At 53.9% G+C, this 27882-nt stretch overlaps 1 protein-coding gene across 1 annotated transcript; it reads right to left on the bottom strand.

Moving 5' to 3' along the window:
- Positions 1–191: 191 nt before the first annotated feature.
- On the bottom strand, positions 192–20988 carry TCOF1 (treacle ribosome biogenesis factor 1). The gene is made up of 18 exons (XM_088536879.1): positions 20841–20988; positions 20615–20670; positions 18835–18977; positions 17419–17522; positions 16801–17143; positions 15907–16001; positions 15187–15411; positions 14324–14593; positions 9371–9545; positions 9087–9235; positions 7115–7288; positions 6405–6654; positions 6043–6131; positions 5104–5332; positions 3488–4054; positions 1852–1955; positions 1220–1253; positions 192–771 (listed from the first exon to the last, which is right to left on the bottom strand). Exons 1-17 carry the CDS (start codon positions 20946–20948, stop codon positions 1224–1226), a joined length of 3111 nt encoding a protein of 1036 aa, XP_088393005.1. The 5' UTR covers positions 20949–20988; the 3' UTR covers positions 192–771; positions 1220–1223.
- Positions 20989–27882: the final 6894 nt, after the last annotated feature.

Below are 27882 nucleotides of genomic sequence, written 5' to 3'. Positions count from 1 at the left end.
AGAGCTGCTTTTCCCTTGGGGGGTGTCAAGCTGGTCCTGCAACCCCTTCCAGCCACAGACGAGCCCTGTCTGCCCCAAGGATCCCCTCACGCTGCCCCCAAGCACCACCTGCCTCCACTGCAGCCAAGAGGGGCCCAAACCCAGGCCGGGGCCTTCTCGCCCCTTCCCTTCAGGGCGGCTCGAGCAGAACGTCACCGCTTCTCTTTTATTGCATTTTCCATAAAAAAACTCACGAAAAATTAGGCAGCCTTGGCTGAGCACAGCTGCCGGGCACAGCTGCGCAGCACAACTCCGGGATGGGATAATCGTCGTCGCCAGTGTCAGAATAGAAAGTAAACCCAGGAGCTCTCTTCCATAGGTAGCAAAAAGACTGACACCACAAATCACAGGAAGGAGGAAAAAAAAAAAGAGTAAAAGTTTCTCTTAAAAATATAGCTCTGTGAAGAGAGAGGAAAAAGGATGTCTGGGTGTCAACTAGGAGGAAAGCAGTCTATGCAAGCTGGCTCTTCTCTGCTCAAACTGCCTCCTTTAGTTCAGTTCTAGTGCAACAGGCGAGCCATCGGGAGGGGAGGTAAAACGCTTTTCCAGGCCCCAGCAGGACAGGAGGAGGCAGAAAGTTACACCACTCTGCTCTAAAAGTCACAGTTAAAAGGAGGAGTTATAAATTACTATTAAAAAAAAAAAAAAGTTGGAATTCTCCTGTTGGGCTTCCTTTTCCTCTCTTCTGCTTGATCTTCGGTTCATAAATCCTTACTCACAGGGCCACGGTACCTTTGAGGAAACGAGTTAGAGTTAGGGATGAGGGAAGAAGGGAATTGCCTACAGCTGAGCAGACTCATCCTGTCCGCTTGCAGGTGGCTACAAAATCACCCTCTAATTCACACTACTTTTCCAAGCTCCCCATGGTCAGCAGGGACTGACAGACACTGTCGGAGGTCACTCATCTCTGCTGATGGCAGAGGACATCAACATCTAGGCTGGATATCCAGTTTGGGCAGCTAAAGAGATAGCTGAGAGCAACCTCATCAGCAGAGGCCAGCACCCTGATCAGTGACTTCCTCACACTGCTCTGCTCTCTGGCCCCCTCACATGAGGCCAAGCTGCTTCATGGGGTGGTTGTTAGCAGCCACACTGGGTTCCTGCAGCTGGCCCAGGAGATTTGGCAAAGGCTACTGCTGTTCAGAGCGCTACCAAGTGACACTTGCCACAGGCCGTGTACCTTTTCATAACTCTTGAGGCTCGGTTGTTTTCTTCTTCTAAAAGGAAAAGGGAGAAAATATAAATCAGTATCATCTGCACCATCAGCACACAGAACCCAGCAAAGCCAGAAGCCCTAAGAGGCTTCTCTGCTGCCATCTCCACTGGGATAAAATCCACAATGAGGAATACACCCTGTTTTCTCCCTTTGCCCCCTTTCCTAGCCTGGGGATGGGATGCAATAGCCTGCTAAGCCCCCACGGGCTCCAGTTTCTGCTGAAAACATCACTAGAGGAACAGCAGGTAGCAGGGGAAGAGCCCTCAGTCCTTGCACAGATTCTCCACCAGCAAACCAGACCCTGAGTGGGACCCTTCCAGCAAAAGGTTGCAAGAGCTCCAAAGGGATCTCTCCTGGGGGAAAAGACAGGAACGAGCCCTTCTAGCCTTGCCAATCCCAAACAACCCACGGCCAGAGAACATTCCCAAGACCAGGCCACAGTCAACTACAGTCCACGAGATGAGGACACAGCTCTGCCCCCCTCTCCAGTCCCACATCTCCAAGGGACCAACCAGCCCCACCGCTGGGACAAGCCCCACGAGCACTGCTCAGAACAGCTCTCCCTGCTGTAGCCTGGCCCAGGCTCCTGCACATACCTTCTTCTTCTTCTTGTGAACTTCAGCAGAGCCATCTGCTGTTGTCTCCCCTTCTGAAGATGCTTTTTTGCTCTTCTTCTTCTTCTCTTTTCCATTCTTTTTTTCTAGGCGAGGGAAAGAATTTAACTAAGACAGGGAATCTGCTAAGGTCAATGGCCGAGAAGCGTTTGACTTCACCCAACACTGGAGGAAGCTTAGTTAGAACAGGGGCATCCCCAGCAGGTCCTCGACCACTTCTAAAGCCTTCCGGAGCAGTAACTCCGGGTGACACTGGAGTCCTGCCACAAGGCAGCTGTCCTCAGGGCCACTTCTCCAATGCCATCGAGCCGGAGGCTCCAGTCACCTCTGTGCAACACAAGCACTGACGGACACGTCTGTGTATCCTCCAAAATGAAGGGCTGTTTCTCTGCAGAGCAGAAACCCTAGCAGTTCTGGCCCACCTGTTCCATCTTCTCTCTTATTTTGAGAGAAGCCTGCAAGAGCCAGCACAGAACCAGCTCTAATTTGCAAATGCAGTCTGCACTGCGTAGGCAAAAAAATCCCCTTTGCATTAGGGCAGCAAACAGCATTACAGAGGCAGGCAGGGCAGGAAGCACTCTCAATGAGGAGCAGTGAGCAAAAGGCTGGTACTACCCTCCCCTTTCCCCTGGGGTTTGAAAGCAGCAGTAATAACCCCAGGTCCAATCTCTGAAACGAGCAGCTCGCCGTGTTGTAACAGGAGGCACCGTGACCAGGCAGGGCCGGGAAGGGGCTGTCACCCCAGGGGAAGCAGCAGCTGCCATGGCAGATGCCAGCACGGATTTCAAGGCTGATGTTTCTTGTAGAGGGGGCACGTTCAGGCAGCTCTGACTAACACAAAGCCCTGTGTATATGAATGCTGTATATGAATGCTGTGTATATGAATGCTGGCCTTCATCTGCCATGCCCACGGCTCGTCAGGCTCCAGGGAGGAAAGAGCTTTTGTGCCTGCCCTTCCCAGCTCTGCTGCAGCTCAGCTCCCCATCAGCACGTGTTATATTTGCACTAGCAGAGCCATTCGCCCTGCAGATGGGGCAGGGCATCGTGCAGAGCCCCAGAGCAGGCAGAAACCAGCCCCGAGGCTTCGTGGTTTGCAGCTAGCCAAACCTTGCCCCAAGCATAGGGCAGATGGTATAAAGTCCAAACACGGAGCACAAACAGCACCCAGGAGCTTTCATGGAGACACATCTAAACCACTGCCTGCCAGAGAGCTGCTTCCAGCCACAGCAAAGGCCAGGAAAGCAGAAAAATCCTAGAGGAACAGGTCACATCATCATACCACTGAAGATACACAGGCCCATCAGCTTGCTCTGCAAGCAGCCAGGATCAGTAGGACAACGAGTATGAGCATTATGCAACTCCTGCTGTGCTGGGCACAGGACAGAGAGAGACACAGGAGCCAAGTTGGCTGCCTGCAGCACAGCTTGTGATGAGGCTGCAGAAACACACTGACGTCGTGGCTTGAAAACCTGCCACTGGCTTTGGGTGGGCCAAGCAGGAAGCTAATGGGAAAGCAGGTGCTGTTTACATGGCCCTGCACCAGAGGCTGAACATGCAGCAGCAGCAAAAACCTATTGCAAATGCATCCTCGGGGGATGCAGAGTGCTCAGATTCTTACTTTTATTGGATTTTTTCTTGTCCTTGCTCCCTGGTAGCTTCTCCAGGTCACCAGCTGCTTTCTTCTTTTTCTTTTTGGGCACTTCTTCATTATCCTGCCCTTTCCGCTTCTTCTCCTTGGGCTGCCCAACAGCTCCATCCTCTCCCGGTAGTTTCCGCTTCTGAGAGCCTTTCTGCTTCTTGTTCTCCTTGTCTTTGCTCTTGGGTGCTTTCCCAGCCTTGTCTGCTGCGGAGGAGGGTTTCTTCTTTTCCTTCTTTTCTTTTTTTTCCTTCTTTTTCTTCTTCTTCTCTTCCAGCCCTCCCAGCGTTTGCACTGCAGGGATTTTGGCAGCAGTGGTGGCCTCGCTTTCGCTGCCCGAGCTTGGCTCCTCTGACTCGGGGATGGAGAGCAGTGCGTATGGCAACGGGTTTCCTTGTGTCCCTTTTGTCCCAATGTCATTCTGCTTCACCCCAAGGGCTTTCTTGACTGGGGAAACTTTGAGGCTGGCATGACTCGGTGCCATCTTTCCAGCTGCCTTCTCTTTGCCAGTGGGTCCTGTGGCTTCCTGCCCTGGAGGGGGTTTGTCTTCTGCAGAAAAAGTGACAAGAGAGATGTCAAATTCAGGGAGTTTTTAAAAATAAACACACACAAACAAAAAGTAAAAACAATCAAATCAAACACACTACAGGCTACACAGTGTTTAAAAGAGGGGCATGCAGTTCTCCCCCCAAGTAAATCCCCTAGGTACAGCAGGGAGAGATGCCTTGGCCCTGTCACTACGTATCTGGGAAAGGAAATGGGTAACAACAGGCAGAACAGCTTTGTCCACGACCAAGGGAAACTGGGACTAGGCTAGTGCAAAATGAAGCATAACAAGGGTGAGCAGAGAACAGCCCTTCCCCAGGAAGTCAGGGACCTCCCAAGGCAGAGGTGGCACCCACAGACCATATCCAGGAGGCACCAGTGACTTGTCTGCCAGCACCTGGGCCTTCCCTCACACTTCACACCTACTCGGCAGCTTGTTGCACAACTTAATGATTTACCAACACATTTGAACCTCAAGAGCTGGTCAGAGCTCAGGCAGAGCCAATTTAGGGGTACCAAGGTTGCAGCAGAGCAGAAATATCTTCCAGCTCTGAACTTTACAATTCAAAAAACAACCGAGGAGGCAAAGAAATGGTAGGACATCTCATTTTGGAACAAGCCTTCCCATTCACTTCCCTTTCTCTGCCTTCCAGACATGCAAAGTGAACAGAGCACAGAGAGACCACAGGGAGACTCGACACCAGCACTGTCTAGTAGAGGAGGCTCCAAAGCCAGTGTTTTCAGGTTCACCAGGAGCTCTTGCTACTGCAGCACAGGGACACCACGAGCACAGGCAGCAGGGGCAACCTGCCTGCTCCCACGGGCTACAGTAATTACTGCCGTAATTTGGAGGAGGCCAGAGCACAGCCAAGTGAGAGAGGACGTGCACAGAGGCCGTGTCATGGCTAGGGGAAGCCAACAGACGGCAGCAGTGCTCCACAGCCAGGTTCTGTAGCACAGACACACAGGGAAGAGGCCCCGTTCCAGCTCCGCAGCCAGCAGGGCTTTGCTCCTGGGCCAGGCAAGATTTTTGGCCTTGCTGAAGGACCCACCTGCTTTTTGGGCTGCAGGCACCTGCTCAGCGTCCGTGTCGGAGTCACTACTGTCACTGCTGGAGCTGTCGCCTGGGGCTGCTGTTACGGAGGCCTTGGCCGGGGGGTTCGCAGCAGGCACTGCTGCTTTTCCTTGTCCTGTTTTGCCCACAGGCAAGGAAGGAACCGTCTTTGGTGTCTGAGGTGCTGTTGGGGCCTTGGAGAGGCCCGGATAGCCTGTGAGGAGGGACTGAAGAAAGCAGAGACTAAGAGTCACTGCAAGACAGTCTGTGATATACCAAGCACACAGTTTTGCCCCATATTCCAAAAGAAGGGCCTGCTTTTGGTTACCTATGGACTGACCCATGCGCTGCTCAGCCAGTCCCCATCTCTGCGGAGAGGGCAGGACAGGGCACGGCGTCCAGGAGGAGGGGACAGGCCTCACAGGGGCTGGCTGAGCCCAAGGCTGCAGGAGATGACGGGACAGGGTCGCTGCTTTGTTCTCACCCAGCTGAGCAGACCTGGGGGAGGCTCCTGGCCACAGCTAATGCACTACCCGTGTGCTGCACGCCCTGCACATTGCTTACAAAGGGAGTTTAATGGCTTGGGTATGGGTTAAGTTACAAAAACAAAGCAGGGGAAGGTGGGGGGAACCCTTCTGCTACTGGCAATGCAAACCAGTTCTCCTGTTTAACTCTTGCAAAGTTGTGCCTCTTCCCATCTCATGTAACAGCAGAAGGTACAAACCCTGCACCCAAAGCTTGGCTTTTGGGGAAGCCCTCCCAAGAGCTCAGATTCAAAAGCTTCTCTCTCCCCTACTCTGCACTGCAGAGCTGCCACTTCCGTGCTGGCAACCTCACTGAGCATCCTGCCTGCTCTGACTGGGAATGCTGCCCTCTGTCCTGCTTTGAGGCCAGATGCAAGACCTGAGAGGATGCCAGCCTGGTGCCACATAAGTACCTGTGATGCTGTCCCATCTTCTTCCTCGCTGGACTCCGAGGAGGAGCTGTGGGCTGGCTCAGTGCCTCCTGGTTTCTGCAGCAAACCTGCTGAAGGGCAGAGTTCATCCCATCAGACCCATTGCTGCCTCTTGGGGCTGAATCCACCCACCCAGCACACAGGCACTGCTGCCAAGGGGACTTCTGCCTCCAAAGAAAGGCGAGTGCTCAGCAGAGCTAGGGAGCAGAAATCCCTTTCCAACCACTATCTGAAAGTGACATCTCCCAAGGGGCAAAAAAAAGGGGTGCTGCCCTCCAGGCTAAGGTTGTGCATGAGCACACCTCTGGGCACGACACAGAGGGCATCTCCTCAGGGGAACTGACCAGGTTTGGGGACCTCCTTGGGCGTCTCCTCCTCGTCACTGTCGGAGGAACTGCTGCTGTCTGAGGTCTCCTCTGCTTGGGAGGGCAGCGTGGCCTGGCTCAGCCTGGCGTCCTGGGCAGGCTGCCCCCCTGGCTTCTTCTGCACAGCAGTGGGATTTCTGGGCACTGAAGCAGGCTGTGGAGCTGCAGCGTTGGCTGGAGCTGCTCTCCCTGTGGGAGCTGCCTGCTTCGGGCTCGAAGGTGGAAGGACCTAGGGAGAGGAAGAAGAAATATATCTGAAAGGAGGAGTAACTGCTGATTCCCCTGAACTACAGAAATCAGCTCTGAATAGGTGGGCTTGGACCACCTGGACTCTCCTTCAGCCACACTGCTCCAGTTCCTGGCCAACTTGAGCCCAGCATCTCCCAAGCAGGAAGATGAGACCTCCAACTTCCCCAACCAACAAGGCAGGGAGCTGTGGCCTGGTAGGAAACTCCTGACCGTAAAGCCTGCTGCTATTGCAAAAGGAGGAGGAAAATAAAGCCAGCTGGGAGACACCAAAGGTGCCAGGGCTACCTTTCCCTCATCTGCTTCCCCTTATCATAAGGGAATATGGTTTAAAACAACCGCCCCCATCTCCCACACGTGCTGCCCCAGAGGGGGCTGCTTCCCTGGCACCCCCTGCACCCCCATGTGCCCGCCCTGCCCAGAGGGGCTCCCCCAGCCGTCACCTCTCCCACGGGCACGTCGCTCTCCGAGGAGTCGCCGCTCGAGCTCTCGGATACCCTGCAGGCTGCCGGGGCGGCGGGAGCTTTGGTCCCCTTCCCCGATGGCATCGTGGCGTTGGCCTTGGCAGCCGCCGGGCTCGCAGTCTTGCTCGGTTTGATGTTCTGCTGCGACAGACTCTAAGGCACATATTGAAAAGTCAGGCCAGAGCACAGCTTGAGAGGGAAAGGAAGCAGAAGCACAACTCAGGCCACCACCTCCAGACCCCTGCATCATTGACACGATAGCCCCAAGGCTGATATATTTTCTTCCTTCACCATTTTTCTCCACTGCGAGCCTCCAACTAGGGTCTCCAGCAGATTCAGGAGCATCCATGTGAGGGGCAGCACATCTGGGTGTGCCTGCTGCATTAGCCCAAATGGCATCTGGCTGAGGGCAAGCAGCTGAAATGTGACACACGTAGCCACCGACACTGCTGCAGCACCAGGAGGACAGCAGGATGCGAATGCTATTTTGCTGGATGGAGATTCAAACTCCAGGATGACTCCTACACTCAGACATCACATGAGGTTTAATTGGCTCAGGGACATCAATGGTAGGACAAATTTGTCCTCAGGTTCACCAGCAAGTCAAGGATTAGACAGCAAGTTAACAAGAACAATTCTGTTTCCTGACGTCTGAATTGTCCCCTGTATTAACTAAATAAAGAGGAGTTAAAAATGGAAGAGCCAGGAGCATGGATGAGGGAAATCAGGCACTGACATCACATCCAAGGCACAAATGCCAGCAGAGGAGAAAGCAGGAGCGCTCAGTCTCCTGGTTTGTGTTACAAACACAGCTGCGTAAGCAGCTGTCCCTCCCCAGGTCTCTGTTAAGCCAGGCCTTTGTGGTCTGACACTTCTCACACACATCTGGCCTCCAGCGAGGAAGGCAGCGCTCCCCGGCACGGAGAGCTGCCCCTCCAGCATGCGCTTCCAGACGTCCTGCTCGCAGCTCAAGTTGCAGCAAGCGCCTTAATTTTGTGCCATGGGGGTATTGCAAACAAGCTGCCAGCAAGGAGAGCGCTCAGGCTGGCTGGCTGCCCACCAGCTGGGGAGAAGGCAGCCCTTTCATCAGGGCTTCCTCGAACGCACGGGATCCTTCTCTCCCCACAACGGCGTTGACCACAAAGGGGACATGTGTGCATGGGCAGAGAAGGGCCCTGGGCTGCTAAGGCCTGAGCCCAGAGCACCTGCCCCTTTTGCAGGGGGGAAACCACCAGCAAGTCGGAATGACAGTAACGCTCCCCAGTCACAGCTTCCTCACGGGGGTTCTTTCCTGGCCTCAACACAGAAGTACAGAGAGAATCAAGTGAGAAAACAGGGATTGAGTCCTCCACAGTCAGATCACCCCCACCGTGTGTGAGCAGAGATCACCCGTGAGCAAGACTCAGCTGCAGGGCTGAGAGGGACACGAGGCTGCCTCCATTCTCTGGGAATCTAACTCCTTTTCTGACCAAAAGGCAGCACAGCCCGTGCTGCTCCAGGTGGTAGAGCAAGAACCCAGAAGTCTCTGGCTGTAGCCCACACCAAGGTGGGCTTGGGAGGAGGCAGGGTGCAAGTCACCTTGCAACCACCTGGCTCAAGGAAGGACTGCCCATAAGAATCAGGAAGTTTTTCCAGCCAGTTTAACTTCTACGTCTAGGGAAAGGGGATAGAGTCCAGGAGATCTGGGCTCGTGGGTCTAGTCATGTTGCTGCCAAAACAGCTGCATCCTCCCCTGCTCACATACTGCAAGCTGGCTGAGGCAGAGATAGGTACCCAGAACTCAGGTCACTGAGACCCAGAAATGCTGCCAAGAAGCCTTGATCCAGCCAAAAGGAGGGGTCCTCTCTGTATCATTCATCATCCACCCAACCATCACCTTGCAAGTCCAGAGTTATCTCTTGAGTGTGTGAGGCAAAGAGTGCCCCTGTGGAGCAGGTCGGCACCTCCTTACCTGTGAAGGGGGGATTATTTCCTCCTCGGAATCCGACTCCTCGCTGGAATCGTCGCTGCTCTCCGCAGGCGGAGGGGCTGGCGCTGGCACCGGGGCTGCAGCTTGGGCCTTCTTCCCACTTGCTGGCTTGGGCACAGCGTTGGTTTTCACTGCAGAGAAAGCATGGGAGATTGGCACCAAAGCAAGAGTCGCCCTCCTTGCCTCTCCAGGGCAGGAAGCATCACATCAGCCAGGGCAGAGAAGGAAATCCAAGAGGTCCTTACCACTACCAGAAGGAGCCTTACCAGCTGGTGGAGGCTGTTTCTGTGCCACGGGGGTCTCCTCTTCACTCTCAGAAGAGTCGCTGCTCCCACTCTCGGAGGTCTGGCTTTTCAAGGTGCTTCCTGCTGGCTTTTCGGGCCCTCCAACTTTAGCAGCCTCACTTGGGTTGGGAACCTGTCCAGACTGTTCTGTTAATCTCTTAACAAAAAGAGAAATACAGGCACAGAAGTGCAGTGTTACCAGATGTTTTCGTTAGCGGTTTAAGGGCATTTACAGCTCAAGTTAGGTTTCGTTTTGCCCTTAAACAGCTGTTACTAACACTCACTCCATCCTCAGCATGTCAACAGCGGAAATGGCTTCAGTTACTGCCTGGACTGAGCTGCTGAGATGCATACGCTGCATTTACATTCCTCTACTCAGCCCTGGTGAGGCCACATCTGGAGTATTGTGTCCAGTTCTGAGTACAAGAGGGATGTGCAGCTGCTGGAGAGAGGCCAGCGCAGGGCTACGAGGATGATCAGGGGCCTGGAACATCTGCCCAATGAGGAGAGGCTGAGGGAGCTGGGCCTGTTCAGCTGGAGAAGAGAAGGCTGAGAGGGGATCTAATCAGTGTATATAAATACCTCAAGGGGGGCAGTGAGGAGGATGGTGCTGGTCTCTTTTCACTGGTGGCCACCAATAGAACTAGAGAAAACGGCCACAAACTGAAGCACCAAAAGTTCCACAGGAATTTAAGGAAAAATTTCCTAACAGTGAGGGTGACAGAGCACTGGAACAGGCTGCCCAGAGAGGTTGTGGAGTCTCCTTCTCTGGAGATCTTCAAACCCGCTTGGATGCAGTCCTGTGCCACGTGCTCTAGGTGACCCTGCGTGTGCAGGGGTTGGACTAGATGATCTCTAGAGGTCCCTTCCAACCCTGAGCATTCTGTCATTCTATGATTTAGCAATGCGCCTTTGCGAGAAATCCAAGTGCATCTGATCTCATGAGCGTGCAGGGCTAACGGTGCTCATAAATCTTGCTGCAACAAGACTTCAGGAGGAGCCTCCTGGCAGAGCAGGTCAGTCAGGACAGCTGCTGCCCCAGGGCCCCTCTGTACCGCTAGCTCTCGGATCAAACCCTCAGCCAGCAGCACCTCAGGCAGCCCTGCAGCTCCTTAATGAAGTGGAGACAGGCTGGGAGGAGTCTGAAGGGAAGAGCAGCATTCCAGCCCTCAACCCCCCTTCCAAAGCCTCTCATCAGAGCACAGGCTCTCCCTAGCTCAAGGAATCAGAAGGAACCTGAAAGCCTAGTGCCAGAACATTTGTAATTCTAAGAAGATATCAGAGCAGCTACCCCCAGAGCTGCTGGAGAACTCAGCATAGAGACAGGTGGCCACAGGAGTTTGGGAATGCCAGAAGCAGGCAGAAGCAGACCTATGGATATGACTGAAGCCCTTGGAAATTAACTTGTCAACAGGTCTAAAAGAGTTTGTGAAAACAATAAAAAACTCACTTGGGCTGTGCCATTCCACAGCACACGTATCTACACTGATAGCCAGGACACAAGCCAGGCCAAGAGGCTGGTGTGTCAGCACCAGGGAGCTGGCGTTATTACAGCACCAAGCACACAATTCCAGGGAACAGCTCCCATTCCTGGCCCCTCTCCCAGCTCGGACACAGGGCTGGGAACATCCTCCCGCACACCTGGGCGGGCAGGAGGGGACAAGGGACTTGCCCGGAGGCACCCGGGCACTGCTGGCCCACGTGGGGCTGCTCCTGGCCGCCAGCCCAGCGGCTTCCCAGAAGGACGGATCTTATCGCGCTTCCTGGCACGGCCCCGCCGAGGGCTGCCACTGGGGCAGTGTTTATCATTCCCAAGCCAAACGCTAAACAGACAACAGCATCTGCACGTTTAGCCCATCACAGAACAGCTCTCCGAACAAGCCACGCACATTTTGACTCCGCTCGGAGAAACAGAAACCCCCACGAGCGCTTGGGGAAGGGGCAAAGCTCCCTTGTCTGCTTTGTTTGGATACCCGTGCGTCACTCTCTCCAGGAGAGAGGCCAGATTTGCAATGGCAAAGACAGAACTGCTTGAGGCAGAGCAGAATTCGCTTGGTCTGTGTGAGCATCCACCCCGAGCACTGGTACCCGCGGGGAGAGGCTGCCGAGATCAAACCCTGCTCGCTCACTTCTAAGGCCTTCATCTCACCGGGGCTGGTTTCTGCTCTGCGCAGATGCACAGCGTGAGCTGCTTCCTGCGCTCCCCAGAAGATTGGCAGGGAGCTGTGGAAAATCTGCACGCAGGCAGCCTGACACAGAAATAACATTACAGCATCCTCAGAGAAACCTCAGGGAGGTTTGTACAGCCAGAGGATTCCTTGGACCCTCTCCGGTGGCAGCCAAGGTCCCACCATCCCTGTCACCTCAGTCCCTGCCAGAGTCCAGCAGGTCCCACATCCTCTGGCCCAAACAGGCTCAGTCACACCCAGGGATTGGGGTAAGCCAAGCGGGCAGTTTCTGACCTCTTAGAGAACGAGGTAGCTTGGGTAGCTCAGACGAGGAGGGAAATACACTGGAACAGGCTGCCTAGAGAGGTTGTGGAGTCTCCTTCTCTGGAGATCTTCAAACCCGCTTGGACGCAGTCCTGTGCCACGTGCTCTAGGTGACCCTGCGTGTGCAGGGGGGTTGGACTAGATGACCTCGAGAGGTCCCTTCCAACCCTGAGCATTCTATGATTCTATGATTCTATGAAATAACTCAAGAGGAAGACACTTTTCCTTCTCCCTCCCCAGCCCTCAGAGCAGGAGCTGCCTGCGGATTGGGATGAGAATGATGACTCAGCTGCCACACAACCCATCTGCCACTCGCATGGGCCATTTGCACCATGCAACTCTGCCTGACAAGAGAGGGGGAAGCAGCGCGGAGCCACGTGTGGGATCATGGGCACGACGCTCCGGCGCTGCCGGGCGCAGGGAAGGCGCCGCTGGAGCATCGGAATCAGAACTGGCAGCTCAGGCGTGGGGAAGGGAAGGACTGCGATCCACACGGAGCAGGGACAGGATTTGGGGCGGAAGGGACATTGGGCCTTCCCTCACTGTTTCTGAAGCTCGTGGGGAATAAAAAATAAAATAAATAAATAAATAAAAAGGTTTCAGGCAAAGCTTCTGCCAGTGCAGCCTGCACGAGTTGCCTTGGATGATCAAGGAACATACAGGATCCCAAAGTACACATGTACAGAGAGCTCAGCTCAACACTGCTGGGCAGAAACCAGAGCCTGCGCACGGAGAGGTTTGGTGCCACTTTTACCCCACAACGCTCAGGAAAAGGGAAGCAAAGCAGAATCAACAGTTCCAAAAGCAGCAGCTCACGGCATCTTTAAGGTCAGTCCAGACTGTCCCCCACCACCATTCTCTTCAAAAAAAGCCCTGCAAACACCTTGTCAACTTCTTTGACTAAATATTCCTGAGTCTTCAGGGGGTAAACATACCAATTAAGCAGTTCAATTTAGGCATGATGTTCATTTTAATTGTGCTAATCCACCCCCACAGGGAAAGATGAAGCAGCTTCCAACGCTCTGTATGTTTGGATCCTGCACAGAAGCCAGAGGAAGTTGCAGGATGCAGTAAGTCAGTGGTTAGCATATGCCCAAGTAGCAGATGGTGAGGATGAGCTAAGAGGAGCTTGACTGGGAGGACAGGACTGTGGACAAGGATATGCCTAACGGCTCAAGTTCAGGCTTCACTCACCATGTCTGCTTGCAGGCTACTAACACAGGCAGAAACAGCCTCTTTGGCAAAAATAGAGCTTCCTTGATGACAAGTTTTTCCCCGCTGACTGTGCTAGGTGAAGGGCAGTCACCAGCTTGAAGAGGAAAGATGATGAGGGGGTTAAACAGCCATCAGCAAGCACCGACACTGGGGACAGCAAACCCAGCCCAGCAGGTCCTTCATCTCCAACCCTGCTTAAGCAGGCAAGCCATGCTGTATAGCAAGCACCCCCATGGCAGAGCTATGGGAATAGCTGCTCCTGCCACCCAGAGCTGAATCTTCACAAAAAATCATGCAGGAAGAGAGCAGCACAGAGCCAACTGTTAGAGATGCGTCCCCCTCCACCCACGCCAGCAGGCCAAGGCTAGAAAGACAAAATGCAAAGCCTCTCCTCTCCGGCGTCTGCCTGTCACTACCAAAAGGACGTGTTGACAAAGAGCCTCTTTGCAAGGACACGTGAGGCTCTACCCCCAGGTTCTCTGCCTCCCTAGCAAATAACAGCTGCCACCTGGGAAACACGGCTTTCAGGCTGCTTTCTGAAAGGCCCTGCAGCTCTCTGTCATTGCAGGACTCTCCACACATCAGATCTAGGATTACCAAGGCCCTCTTTCACCATCAGAAGCACAGCAAGTCCCACCCTGCGCAAGCAGGCGGATGCTCTCAAGAAAGGATTTGTCTCCCAACAATTGGAGCCACCTAAACTTGAGCCTAGTCTGGGTTAATGACTAACCCTAACCCCCTCCAGCCCACTCACCACAGGGCCAAGCTGCTGGTGACCCCTTGGATTAGCAAAGCATGAGCAGAGAAAAATCAGTTTGTGTCAAATAGGGAGGAGGGTGGGGAGCCCTAATCTATTTGCTGCTCACAGACTGCGCTGCTGTTGGGACACCACCCCTCACCTGGGCCTTCCTGTTGCCTCTCACAACAGTTTTTGCTTCAGAGAAGAGCCAGACAAGCTCCAGCACAAAGACAGATATCTGGTAACTCTCAACTATCCCCTCGTCTTCATGTGGTGGGATAAAGAGGTAAAAATAACAGGTAAACAAAGCCACATATGAGCGAGAAGTTATCATACTCCTCTCCAAGTAGAAGGGAAGACTCCTCCCAGGGAAGGCAAGGTGCAAATGCGCTGCCACTCAAGATGATTATCAGTAGCACCTAATGGCTGAATTACTGCTCTGTGCACACTCTCATCATTAAAGATCGGGTTGAATGGGGCATCACCAACCTTCTGGCTGATGGGCACAGAGAGATCCTCCTCTTCACCATCTGAGGAGTCAGTGCTCTCCGCTGGCTTCGTACTTTCGGCAGGCTTTGCGCCAACAGCAGTCCTTTCCAGGCCATTTTTGCCCTGCTTTGGCACTGGTGGTTTTGGTGTTGCCTTCCCTTGAGCTGATGGAAACGTTTTTGCTGGAGCTGCTTTGCTGGAGAGCGGCGCTGCGGGTGTCGGTTTCACTGGGGACGGGACGGCCGGGGAGGATTTTGGAGGTGGCTTTGTCTGCAAAAGGACAACAACAGCATGAGCCAAGATGAACCCCACAGTCACACAATTCATACACTCAGACTGGAATCAAGAGATTTCAGCGTCCCCTGTAAAAGGCAAATGCTAATGGAAGATCAGCAACTGGCAGGAAAGATAAGGCATTCCTTCACCCAGCTCTTTGGGGACAGTCTCCAAGACACTGCTTGTCAGCCTGCAGATACTACCAGTTCCCTGCAGTGAGGTGAGGTTGAGCACTCTGCACTCTTTACAGCAGGGAAACTAAGTGGCACTACTACAGCTTGCAAAAATCAGACTCCGCATATCACAATTTATAGTTGAGAGCCAAATTCAACCACAATGACTTGCCTGTTCAAGTAGGAAAGGAATTGCTGTATTTTTATTAATCAGTGTCGTTAAATCTAAGTTTTCAGTTCAAATCCCCCACCTCCTCCAAGAAAAAAAGGGAAAAAACATTTTGGGGATTTTAACTGCTCTCCCTGCAAACATGACTTTGCTGTATGCTGCATCTGTTTAGAGATTTTTCCTTCACTGCAATTCTTAGCTTTGGGGAGGAATGCAAGGAGAGACGGGGTCTCAGACAGACGCACTTGGGTTCCTGATGCAGGTTCCTCGTTTTCACTGTCTGATGAGTCGCTGCTCTCTGAAGTGTCATCGGGCTTTGCAGCCCCAAGAACCGTTGCTGGTCCAGGCTTGGCCTGGTTTGGTGCCACTGCTGCTGGCTTTACTGCTTTCTTCTTGGTGGACACTGGACGGGCAGGTGTGCTTTTCACAGGGGCTGCATTAGCCTGCACTGCTTTCACAGCTGGTTTTGCCTGGAAACAGGAGAAAGAAAAGTAACATCTTACATTTTTAGGAGGGAAGAAGCTGGTTGAGGGTTGCAACTGTGTGGAGCCTGTTTTAAGCAAGGCCATTTTGCCAGTTTGGCTGGGATGACAGTAGGCTTGTTCAGAACTATGGGCTGTGGAGCATCTGAAGCAATCTGATTGCTTCCTCTGAGGGACTGTCTGACCAGCATGAATCCTCCTGAATTTGCAGAAACTGTGGAACTGCCTGCCAGTCACCTCCTACGGATCCATGACTCTCCCTCTGCTTCAGGCACTAGGAAGAACTAGGACAGAGTGGCTGACTGGCAGGGGTTGGTGGGGCTCGGTCACACTGTGTGTCCCCATAGCCTTGGGTTTGGGGATCCCACACACTTCAGGAAGAGAGTGTTGACAGACTGCAGCAGCACTGGGCTCTCATTGCATTTTCCTCTCCCCTCAGGGTTAGGGAAGTGGTTTCCTAGGACCCTGGACTGGAGAGGTTACCTGGACTGTTGAAGGTGTGAGCTCCTCCTCAGAGGATGTCTCATCACTCGATTCCTCACTGCTACTTTCAGCCGCCGCAGCTGCCTGCTTCAGCTCTGAAACACAAGTGAGGAGATGTCACAGCTGCTGCCAGTTCTGAGTCCTTCAAGTGAGATGCTAATGCAGCTTTTGAAGTCAGAAGGGGAAAAAAAAGGCAAAAAAAAAAAAAAAAAAGGCAAAAAAAGGAGGCAGAGAGAGGCAAGAGGCAGACTTGCAAGGAACAGGTCTCATTAAAAGAGCTGGTGGCCTCCTGGGAACAGCCTCTCTAGAAAAAAGGGAAAAAGGCCTGCAAGCACTATTCCTCAGCACGGGCAGAGATGAGAAATCCCTCCCGGGTAGTCTCAGACTGTAAGGACAGTTGCCCAGACAGACACAGCATCCTGCAAGAGCACCTAGTCTGGCTGCATCTTATCTGAAAAGCAGACGACGACTGAACTTCTAAGCTCCATTCCCTCCCTCATCTCCAAAACAACAAAAGGGATTTTCTTAAAGACTTTTTTTTTTAATCACTTTGCAATTGGGACCGAACACAGAACCCCAAAGAGTGTTTTAAGAAAGCTGAAAACATCTGCAGTATTTGCTCTGCAGCTTCTCCAAATGTATTATCATCTCCAATGCTGTAGTGCGGGATGCTGCTGGAGATGCTGACACATTCCCTAAGCACAGCATTTAGCACCCTAGGTGTGAGCAAGCATGCTAGATTCATCCCAGGGAGCTCCAGAGCTGCCAGCTTTGCAATATTTTTGCAGTCTTCCTGGGAGCACACTGTCCTCTGGGCTGTTCAGGGAGCTGGCACAGATCAGACCTCATGCCCAGCAAAACCAGAGCACACATGCTCTCCCACACCCTGCTTACCCGCTTTGGGGGCTGCTGAATTCACTGCTGCTGTTTCCTTTTCTTCTTCACTCTCTGAAGAGCTGCTGCTGTCGGAGCTCTCTGCTGCCTTGGTTTCTGGTGCTTTGCTCTGACCTACTTTGCCCAGGGTTCCTCCTGGATGTCCCAGCTTCTCAGGACTGGATGGTTTTTGCCCAGCCTTGGCCAGAGGTGCAGACACAGCTGGCGTATTGGCCTTCTGCTTATTTGAGACCACAGTTCTGTGCACAGCAGAGGCCACCACTGCCTTGTCTGCCGGAGCAGCGGTTTTATTAGGAGAATGCAGGGAGTTGGCAGCTTTGCCACTGACCACAGCTGGCTTCACCTACAGGAAACAAAAGTTAGAAGACCGCAGACAAATAAAGGGCTGAACTAGGTATGACACATCTTAAACAGCACTCCAGCAGTTGGGCAAGCCACACAACTCTTTATGGAAGTGCTTAGGGGATGGATATCTATAAGAAGGCTTATGCCAGCACAGGAGGGTCATTTAAATGCAAATTTCACCCAGCCCACATTACAACACATGCCTAAGAGGCTGGGATGGCCCTGGCCTCAGAACAGCACGAGCCCCTAAGGTCAAAATAAACACGCTCTTACCGTAACTACACCTTTTCCTGCTGGTGCCTCTTCTTCTGATGAGGAGTCGTCATCCTCGCTGCTTTCTACATTCACTGCTGAGTTGGTGACCAGGGGAACACTGGCTGCAGCACAGGAGAGACCAACAGAAGCCATGCAAGAAATGCCAACCATCAAAACGGTCTCTGGCCCACAGAAAGGCCCCAGCACACAGGGCAAGGCCCCATCTTTGCACCTGCCCCAACACCAGAGCCACTGCCCCTGCAACAGGCAGGTCCCTCCAAACCCGGCTGTTTCCACGGCAGGTCCAAGGGCAGGTCTGAGTTTCTTATTAGACTATTCAAGCAAATGTCTCAAACATTAGCTGCATCAAGGATCCATTCCCACCTCAGAGGCAACAGGTTTTCCAGGGCAACTAGAAAGTCCTTCTTCCCTCATCTGTGAGGCAAACCTCCCTTTGCTGGCCCGAGAGATGCCACACTGATCAGATGATGCTCCCCCGTTGGGTACCATTAGGTTCCCAAGGTTACATCCAAGCTAGGACATTCATCCCTTCTTACGATGAACCACAGCAACTGACTCTACCAAAAACAGAGACCCATTCACAAATTCCACAAATCCAAGGAAAAGGGCTCCCTGCTGATCTTCAATTCAGCAAACCCAACAAGAGAGAAAGAACAACAGACTCTTGGGTCGACTTCTGAGGGTGGGTTGCAGACATCAGGGTAGTGTCTAAGTTGCTGTCCTAACCCATCAGTGATGAGTGCTGGGAACAGGAGAGAGCAGGGCTGTACAAATGCAAGTTAACTGGAAATCCAGCAAGTCAAGTGCTGAATCCAGGCACTGAGGAGGCTTTCGGGGCTGGAAAGGGTGGTAGCAATAGGGACGACAACTCTTGCTTCATGATCTACATCCAGCAGGATACGGCTCTGCTCAAACCTGAGCTGTGTCTCTGGGCTCAGCCTCCCCAGGGACATTAACTTACACTGCTCTCAGGGCAGGTTTCTGCCAGTGCCAAACTCTGGCATGGGGCAATGGGGGCAAAACCACAGAGTTACTGTGGCAGCCACCTCCATGTCAGGAGCAAAGCACTTCTCCAAGGAGCTACGCTCATCCACACCAATCAACAGATCCCACGGGAGGAACAGAGGAAAAGTCTATACGGGAGGAAGAGCAAGAGAGCAGGAACGAAGAAAATGGATCTTAAACCTAACCCCTAATACCAGGGCCCAATTCCACAGGCTACTGCTGGCTTTAGCAGGCATCTCTGCTCCTCAGAAGCTCTGCAGGAACACAGGTGCTCAAACAGGTGCTCTATTCTCCTAGAAGCATCAGGGAACGGCTATCCCTTTACAAGCACTTTCTCTGGCCAAAAAAATTGGGCTGTTCTTGCACAGTCCTACTCAGTCAAAACATGGGGAGACAAAAGGTTCCTACCCTTGACAGCTTTGGTCTTCTCTTTCTCATCGTCTTCTTTCTCTGAGCTCTCAGAGCTGCTCACAGGATCAGGAACTCTGATCTTTTCTGGGATGGCTGCCTCCACATCACTTGCCTTTCTTCTCCTGGAATTCGAGGGAGTTCTGAGGAAACAGAATTGGTAAGAGTAAAGAAGAGGTGTCAAAGTGTCAAAAAGGGGAATAACTCTTGAAAAAGAATGAATCTGAGCACTCAGTAATTCAGCCCCTCCTAGGTCTGACAGAAGTCTCAGGACTGTCATTCCTTCACAGCTCCTGTGGCCATGGGAGAGGTCCATAGGGAACCTGCAAGATACATCTCTGTTCTCCTCAGGCAACTCCTGAGGAGAAATTATCCTTGCAACACTTGGAGGAGACACTGGATACAAACTACCTAGGACATGGAGAGAAAGCATCTTCCTCACATTAGCAGAGAAGAAAAACGTATTTGCTCAGGCTGATGCTGACCACAGAGCGAAGGCAACAGAAAATAGTGTGAGAATTTCAACTGCGTTCAAAGAGTTTAAGGAGAGCATCAAGGATGACCCCAGAGGAGGAAGAGGCGCAGCACAGAGCAGGGGAAGGCATTTTCAGGCCAAAAAAGCCTGTGAAACGAAAACAAGACGTGAGAATCAGAGCTCCCCCACATGAGAGGGCATCAGCTAAGCAGGGTGCTCCCTGGGTAAAGCACACAGGGGGTCAACACGTCCCCCACTGCGACTGCAACCCGGACAGAACAACAGCAGGGGACAAGAAACAAGAGGCAGACTTGTCAGGAGAAACTACAGCATAAGGGTGACCACAGAGAGAGGAGCTGAGCGTGACGTGGTCCCTGGTGCTCTCTACAGTTTAACAGTCTCTGGAAAGGTGTGCAGCAGAGCCCAGGGGACCGGGCACACACAACAGCCGCCACCAACACCCAAGGGAGCAATAAACTGTTAGAGGGAGGAACTGCAAACCCAAATCCACAGTTACATCTTCACCTGCTTCCACAGCATCTCTTCTGCTCAGTTAAGAAGACAGTGGAGAAAATGGTTAAGAAAACTGTAACTGTGTCACACTGAGCCCCTGCTAACCTGGCTCTGCAGGTTCAACCATGCCCATCTCCACAGCACTTATTTCTACATTGAAATAAAGCACCACCTCGCTCCGCAGTGAAAGCCTCTTTGCTGCAGACGTTCCCAGGTGCAATAAACGTGAGGACCAAACACAGGAGCACACGCAAGGGCAGGCTGCAAACAAAAGCGCCTTCCTTTAAACCATAAGTTGTGTGACCTGTGCCAGGATCTAACAGCAGGAGCAGCCGAGACGGGCACCGCTCGGCAGCTCTGCTCACAGCGGCCACATCCACGCAGAGCACGTGGCTCTGAGCAACTGAAACAAAACTGGAAGTTACTTTTTGCCAGCAAAACATAACTTGAACCCTAGCAACACTCCAGCGTCGCCCTCACAGGCAAGAAGAGCGCTCGGTTTTCAAAAATAGAGTAATAATTTATCCCCCAGATAAAGAAATGTTATTTTTTCTTTAACACCAGAAATAAAGCTATGCGAACGCAGGGCCTGGGGAGGAAAACTTGTCATTGAAACATCCCGGCAAAAGGAAATGCCAACAAGTAATAACCACAAGCAGGACGGCGCTCGGCCGAATCCCGCTGCACGGGATGCACGTGAGGGCAATTCCCTCCACACGTTTATGCTGTCGGATCCCGCACGCTTTCCTGCCTGATCCCGCACGTTTATGCCGCCTGATCCCGCACACTTACCTTTGCCAGTGGGTGAAGATCTCCTCCAGAGAGGCGGCCAGGGAAGGCAGCAGCTTCTGTGGGAGCAGAGAACACGAGTTGGTCGCGGAGGAAGCGGAAAAACCGGGACCCCCGCGGAGAAGCACGGGGACGTTTCCACGATCCCCCTTCCCCTCTGGGGGCCGCAACTCCCCCGCGCTGGCCCGGGCCAGGCCGCGGCGCCGCCCCCGCCGCTCCGGGCCGTTACCTGCCCCAGCTGCGCCTGCAGCTCGCGGGCCGCCCGCGCGTAGCCGCCGCGGAGCAGGTGCTGGTGGATGAGGGCGAGCAGCTCCCGCTGCCCGCGCGTAGCCGCCATGGCCCGCTGAGGGCAGGCCCGGCCCGGCCGCGTGCCCGCGCGGCGCCGCTTCCCCCGCCGGCCCCGCCCCTTCCCCTCCCCGCGCCCGCCCCTTCCGGCGCGCCGGGGGCTGCTGGGAAATGGAGTCCGGCGGCGCCAAGCGGGCTGGGCGGAGCGGGGCGGGACGGGGGATGGACCGGGAGCCGAACCGGGAGCCGAACCGGGAGCCGAACCGGGAACCGAACCGGGCTGGGGAGCCGAACCGGGAGCCGAACCGGGAGCCGAACCGGGCTGGGGAGCCGAACTGGGAACGGATCTTGGCTGGGGGAGCCGAACCGGGAGCGACCCGGGCTGGGGAATGAACCAGCAACCGAACCGGACTGGGGAGCCGAACCGGGAGCGACCCGGGCCGGGGGAGCCGAACTGGGAACGATCCGGGCCGGGGGAGCCGAACCGGGAGCGATCCGGGCTGGGGAATGAACCGGCAACCGAACCGGACTGGGGAGCCGAACCGGGAATGGATCCGGGCCGGGAGAGCCGAACCAGGAGCGATCTGGGCTGGGGAGCCGAACTGGGAGCGGAACCAGGAACTGAACTAAGCCCCAAATCGGACTGGAGAACCGAACCGGGAGCGATCCGGGCCGGGGAAGCCCAACCAGGGATGGATCCAGGCCAGGGGAGCCGAACTGGGAACGGAACCAGGAACTGAACGGAGCCCCAGACCAGACTGGGGAGCCGAACTGGGAGCAATCTGGGCCGGGGGAGCCGAACTGGGAGTGATTCGGGCTGGGAGAGCCGAACCAGGAGCGGAACCGGGAACTGAATGGAGGCCCAAACTGGGCCGGGGGAGCTGAACCAGGAACCAAAGTGGGACAGAGAAGCTGAACCTGGAACCAAATCGGGCCAGGGGAGCTGAACCTGGAACTGAACTGGGCCAGGGGAGCCAAACCAGGAACTGTACCAGGTGGAGGAGCCGAACTAGGAACCAACCTGGGCCAGGGAAACTGAACCAGGAACTGACCTGGGCCAAGGGAGCTGAACTGGGAACCAAACCAGGCTGGGGAATGGAATTGGGAACTGAATCAAGCCCCAAACCAGGGTGGTGGAGCTGACTGGGTCCAAACTGAGCCAGGGGAGCCAAATCAGGAGCTGAACTGGGCCTGGAAAGCCCAACCAGGAATTGACTGTGAGAACCAAACCGGGCCGGGAGAGCTGAATGTGGCCGACCCAGCCTGGAGGAACCGAACCAGGAATTGAACCGGGCCAGGGGAGCCAACCAGGAGCTGCATCAGGAACCAAACCAGACTGGGGGACCCAAACCAGCAGCCAAACGGGCCTGGGGGATCTGAACTGTCAGCTGAGCTGGGCACTGAGCCAAGCTGGGACCTGAACTGGACCGAGGGAGCCGAATCAGAGCCCGTCAGGACAGGCGGGCCGGGAGCTGGACCAAGCTGCAGCGGGAAGCAGGAACCGGACTGAAGTGGGCCAGGGCAGCTGAGCTGAAACCGGGCTCAAAGCTGGGGAAGGGAAGCTGAGCTGTGGCCCAAAAGCCAGGCTGTACCCAGGTCTGAACTGGGCCAGGCTAAGGGAGCCACCCAGGAACTGAGCCGGTGCAGAGGAGCATTATCCGGATAAACCTGGAATTGAACAAGCTCAGGGAAAATGCTCCCGGGAGCCAAACTGAGCAGGACAGGGAGAGCTGCACCCAGGAATCAAACCAGCGAGGCTAAGGGAGCCAAAGTGGGGCCAAAGAGGACTGAGGGAGCTGAACTCAGAATCAAATTGGGCCAGGTGGAGGAGCTGTGCCCAAGAACCAAACTGGGAACCAAGAGAAGCTGGAGAAACTGTGCCCAGGTGCTATATCCAGATGCATCAAATGGAGGAGCCATGTCCAGGAGCCAAACAGACCCAAACTGGCCAGGGAAGCTGCACCTGGGGAACAGGGAGAGCAGAACTAGGTTGGGTTGAGGCCACAGCCGTGTCTGGGAGATGGAGCAGGCATCGCTGCTTTACACACAGGCTGGTAGCGTCTGTGGAAGTCCTGCCACCTTCATGAGGGTGATCTGTCCTCCCATACGCGGTGCCCAGAGGTTGTATCCAAGAGGAGTGGACAGAGCCTTGGCTTTGAGGTGTTCTCCTGCAGTTTGGCAAGTTTGAAGTACACGGTGGTGCAGCTGAGACTCGTGAAAATCTGGAAATCAGCTTTGTGATCACAGGGCATTTGCAATACAGATTGATACGTGATTCAAATACTTGAATTTGCTGCTTGGCTGTTTCGTAGGATGTATGTTTTGGATCTTTTCCATTCCTTTAGCAAGGAATGCTAAAAGTGCTGTTTTGGGGAAGGAGAAAATGGAGAAAGGAAGGGCTGGGACTGTGGCATCATTGTGCAATTTCTGCAAGAACATAAAGAGAAGCCACCAAATGCTGCAGGACACTCACACATGCACACAGTGCTGGCTGTGATCAGTGCTAGGGATTAGCACCCTCCAAGGCTGACAGAAAGGGTGAAGTTCTGCATGAAGTGCATTAACACTCGCGCTGAAATCGATGGTGGTTTTAGTTAACACGGCAACTGTGAAATGTAGCGTCCCAGGAGCAGATTTGTGACCCATTCTGCCCCCTTATAGAGACCAGCCACCTGCAGGGCAGGGGACAGGCAGGTGGCAGAAGGGACAGTGGTGACCACAGCACCATCCACTAAATCTGGCTGGGCCCTGAGGGTAGTGGCCTTGCCCCCAGAGCACACCCAGGGCTGATTTACTGTTGGGTGCACACAAAGCGGCTCTGAGGAGCTGCCCAGGCATTTTTGGGGCTAAAACAAGCAATCCTCAAGAAGAGATGAAGCATCTGCAGTACGTGGAGAACCGCTGGTTGGAGGCTGCGCAGCAGAGGGGCTGCTGTTACTGCTCCCTGCTTCCCCATGCTGATACTTTCCAGGAAAAATCTGGCTCCCTTCACTTTGGCAGAGGTTTATTTTTGGAAGGTTTAATAATGTCCACGATGTGTCTGTCACTCACTCAAAATACAGAACCTTTGTTTGTATTTATAGGCAAGATTAAATATAAAACTGGCTGTGCTCCAGCTGGCTCCAGCACCAAACTGCTTTGACACCGGCATCATCCACAGCAGTAAAGCCACTGGCCAGGTGGCAGTTTTACAGCTCCACTAAATGAAAGACAGGCTTGGCTAGTCGCTTTAAAGAGTGACCTCCCCCTGCACAAATGATCATTGATGCTCAGGGTAAATGTGGATGCAGGATCCATGTGAGGGCCACAGGCCTCAGAGCCAGGACAACGTTCCAGCAAGACTCCTGTGCTCTGAAATGCCCCTTGGAAAGTGGCACAAGGCAGGATCAGCCACAACGCTGGTGGGGAGACCCAGTTTTCTTAACAGGAGAGGAAGGTGCAGGTAAGAACAGCGTCCCAGGGCAGCAAAGCACTCGAGTGAGTTTCCTGGGGAGGTGGTAGCCCAGGACAGGGAAATGGTTGTGAGGACTGAGCTCACAGAGCTGACAAAGTCTCGGGCAGAGACTTCCAGGACCGACTTCCAGGACCGACTTCCAGGGATGACTTCCAGGGATGACTTCCAGGCCTTGTGAAAAGGCAGCTGAGATGGGTTCAGTCCCCATGACTTGCACAGGGCACTACCTGCTGCACGTGTCTTATAGAAAAGATTTTTGACTTTGACATAGCACCGTCTGAAATGGAAACCCTCAGCAACCAGTTTGTTTAATTAACAGAAAAGAAAAGGTCCCCAAACCAACCCTAGCCTTGTCTGCCTCCATCCCTGCTCACCATGTAGAGTTCAGGAGTCGCTCAGTTGTGGAAGATGCTGGCCAGGCCTAGGGCAAAAAGAGTTTCTCCTGGTCAGTGAAGCTCTCCAGAAAATAGCAGCCTTTTAGGATGAGTCCGGTAGGTTGTAGGGAATTGTAATAGCAATGTTTAAATTGCTTTGAATGGGGGTGTTTGGGTGTGGAAGCACTGGCAGGAGGTGTGCTGGGGGAGTGATCAGTGTGGGGAGCAAATGCTGATGCTCAGCAAAGTGGGGTGCTATGGAGAGACCCATCACCTTGTGACACAGAGGACAAGGGAGGGCCAGCAAGGGCCTGCAGGGCATTTTGCCAAGGCTCATGGTCTGCCTTGGAGGTGAATTGAAGGTGTTCATCAGGGCCAAATTTTCTAGAACTCTCTGTTCTGTCTTCGCATCGAGGGAATGATGATTTTCAGCATGCCTGGGGGAGTTTGCTGCATAAGTTCCTCCTTGTGTCAGATTTCCAGAGTCCAACAAGCCACTGAGCTGAGTTTTGGGGCCTCTCCTCTCATAAGCCTCAGGACTCACGTATGTGGGACAGCATGAAAGATTTGAGAAATATGAGTAAAGAAGAGGGAAAAAGACAAACTTCAACATAAACGGGACAAACGCATTCAGGAGGGCCTGCTCTCTGGGAAGGTAAATGGAGTCTGTTAAAGCCCTGAGTGCCCATGCACAAATTCATTTAAAAATGCCTCATTTTTTTTTCCAAGTGGCTCTTTGCAGGTCTGCTGCAGTTCAGGGTCACTTGAGTCCAAAGCTTCATACCCTGAGACTATGAATACCCTTAGAAAGCCACAGATCAAAGCCCCGCAGTACCGCAACCCACTTGAATGAACGGAGCTGAAAAAAAAAATAAGTTGCACCACAATTACAGGTAGAGAAGGTATTTCAGGCGTTTAGTAAACATGGCAAATAATAAATAGAGCTATTCAGTCAGCGAATGGCTGCGTGATTATAAATAGGAAAATCTACCCCAGCCCAAAGCCAGCTGAGACCCAACAACGTACAGTTATTAAGGAGCGACTTTTCTGTGCATTTTTTTGGAAGGAGGTTGAAAATATTTTGCCCACTCTTTATTTTAGGAAGGTGCAACGTCCCTGGTGGATTTCAAAAGCTACCCTCTCGAGTATGCGTTTGCCATGCCAAGACACTGAGTCACGAAGAGATTTGCAGGAAGCTGTTTCAAATCCAGACAGGGGATAAAATGAATGTGATTTAGTAGCCGGTCCAGCTGGGCCTGCAATAACCACAGTGCCCTGTCCGAGCCCTCGGTGCAAGCCGGGGGCTCTGCCTGCTGCTGCTTTCGCGTGCTGCTCGGTTATTGCTTGGGGTAGAGCTTGTCCACAGCTCTTCTGCTCTGAAAGGCTGCCTGTGTCCAGGCCAAACCCGCGCTCAGAGAGCACGCTAGCTGCCTGGAAAACGCTGTCATTCCTTCTCTGTGCCGTGTGGGAGCTGACAGTCTCTAGACGTGTCTTGTGGACCCTTGGGCTTGCAGGGACGTTTTTCCACTCTCCCTTGTTTCAGCTGCGCACATGGGTTTTGAGTGTCTGTTGTGTGTGTGCTGTGGCAGAAGGGGCCTCGTGCTCCTCGTGCGAACCTGTTGGACCTATTTGGTGCCCCTAAGGGAGATTTCACCCACGTGGGACCTGCAGACGCTGCTCTGGCGCAGGATCTCCCAGCCAGGGAGCGGGAGGGGAGGCTGGGACAAGAACCTTGTCACCCGCAGCAGGTTCACTGAGGAGTCTCACGATCAGAGCCCAGGCCTGGATGATGAATGTGACCCGTGTGTTATCTCAAGGCAAGATCCAGCAGGGCCGACGCGCTGGGGTTTGTCCCGCCGGGGATTCCTGACCTTTCTGTCTGCTCCAGGGGCAGCTCCATCCCGTGAGCAGCAGCAGAGCTGCCTGGGCTGGCCGTGATGTGCTCCGTCCCTGCCACCCGCATCCTCGGGGATGCAGCGGGGCCACGGAGCGCTCTGAGAGCTTCCCGTCCTCCCGGGGCCTGAGGAGCCGGCTCCGTGTCCCGGGTCTGCTCCCCAAAGGCTGGGGTAGGCGCTCTGCCGAGTGGGAAATCTCCTGGAGGCAGCGGAATGCCAGGGGGAGAACGGGCACAGCCTGGAAAGGGGGCTGAGCCGAATTCCCCCCTCTGGCCGCCCCTGCCGGGAGGGCTTTGATCCCTCTCTCCTGCACGATGCCTTGGAGAGCCAAACGGGCTGGATCCGAGTCATTGCCTGGGCCAGGGCAGGGAGAAGTGCAGCAAAGACGGATGGGGACAAGAGGAGGAGGGCAGAGAAGTGTCTGGGACAGCGAGGAGAGGAGATGGGAGCTGAGAGTGAGGACAGGGGAGGTGGCAAAAGGAAAATGTCGGGATGGAGGGAGGGCTTCTCATTTCCAAGGGAAAATGAGGCCGGAAACAGAAGAAGCCATGGAAATTCAGAGGAGGGATGGAGAAGAGGAAACAGAGAAAAGCCAAGAAAATGAAGCCACAAGGTAGCTGGTGGGAATTTGCTCATGGCCCTGGTCCGACATCCCTGGCTCAGCTCCGGGGTTTGGAGGGGCTGCGGGGTGCTGTTCTGCAGGGCCTTGAGCCACCGAGGATGCTGCATCTCCCACGAAGGTGCCTGGGGGAGCCCATCGCGGGCTGCAGGGCCACAACCAGTGGCCTCCCGTCCCCCCTTGTGCAGCAGACGGGTTTGGACCTTAAGGAGAACGGCTTAAGGAACAGCCTCGCTCAGGAATCCCTTCTCTTTCCCTTTTGTTTCGCTCTTCTCGCCCCCCTGCTCCTTTTCTTTGTCTGCTAATGCGCAGCAGATGGGAGGAAATGCCATTTTAAATGCCACAGCATCCTGATGAAATGTGATGGGTTATGGCAATCTGGATGAATCACGGCATTGTTTTGTGTACACGGCCCTGCTGCGGCTCACCCTCGCTCGCGCAGTTTCTCCCTCCAGTTTTACAAATAGAGTTAAGGTCATTTCGGCGCCCGTGCCAGCTGGTCCACAGGTCCCCTCCAGGGTGCTCAAGTCCCATTAATGAACCAGGCGCGTTTGCGGAGTCAGAACTGAGCTCACAGTTGCTTTACTGGTGGCAAACCCAGGATCTAGCTTGGAAACATCTGCTCCATCCCGCCTTTGGGTGCA

Source organism: Tinamus guttatus, unplaced genomic scaffold (genome assembly GCF_059628265.1).
Source record: "Tinamus guttatus ecotype Peru unplaced genomic scaffold, ASM5962826v1 Tinamus_guttatus_pri_ptg000710l, whole genome shotgun sequence".
Classification (NCBI taxonomy): Eukaryota; Metazoa; Chordata; class Aves; order Tinamiformes; family Tinamidae; genus Tinamus; species Tinamus guttatus.
This window is presented reverse-complemented; position numbering and strand designations above follow the sequence as displayed.

Excerpts from the sequence above, each read along its gene's own strand:
- TCOF1 (XM_088536879.1), bottom strand. The coding sequence starts at position 20,948 with ATGGCGGCTACGCGCGGGCAGCGGGAGCTGCTCGCCCTCATCCACCAG. Across the intron at positions 15,412-15,906 it reads TCACACCTTCAACAGTCCAG|GCAAAACCAGCTGTGAAAGC; the intron begins GTAACCTCTCCA and ends TCCTGTTTCCAG. Across the intron at positions 7,289-9,086 it reads AAATAATCCCCCCTTCACAG|AGTCTGTCGCAGCAGAACAT; the intron begins GTAAGGAGGTGC and ends TATGTGCCTTAG.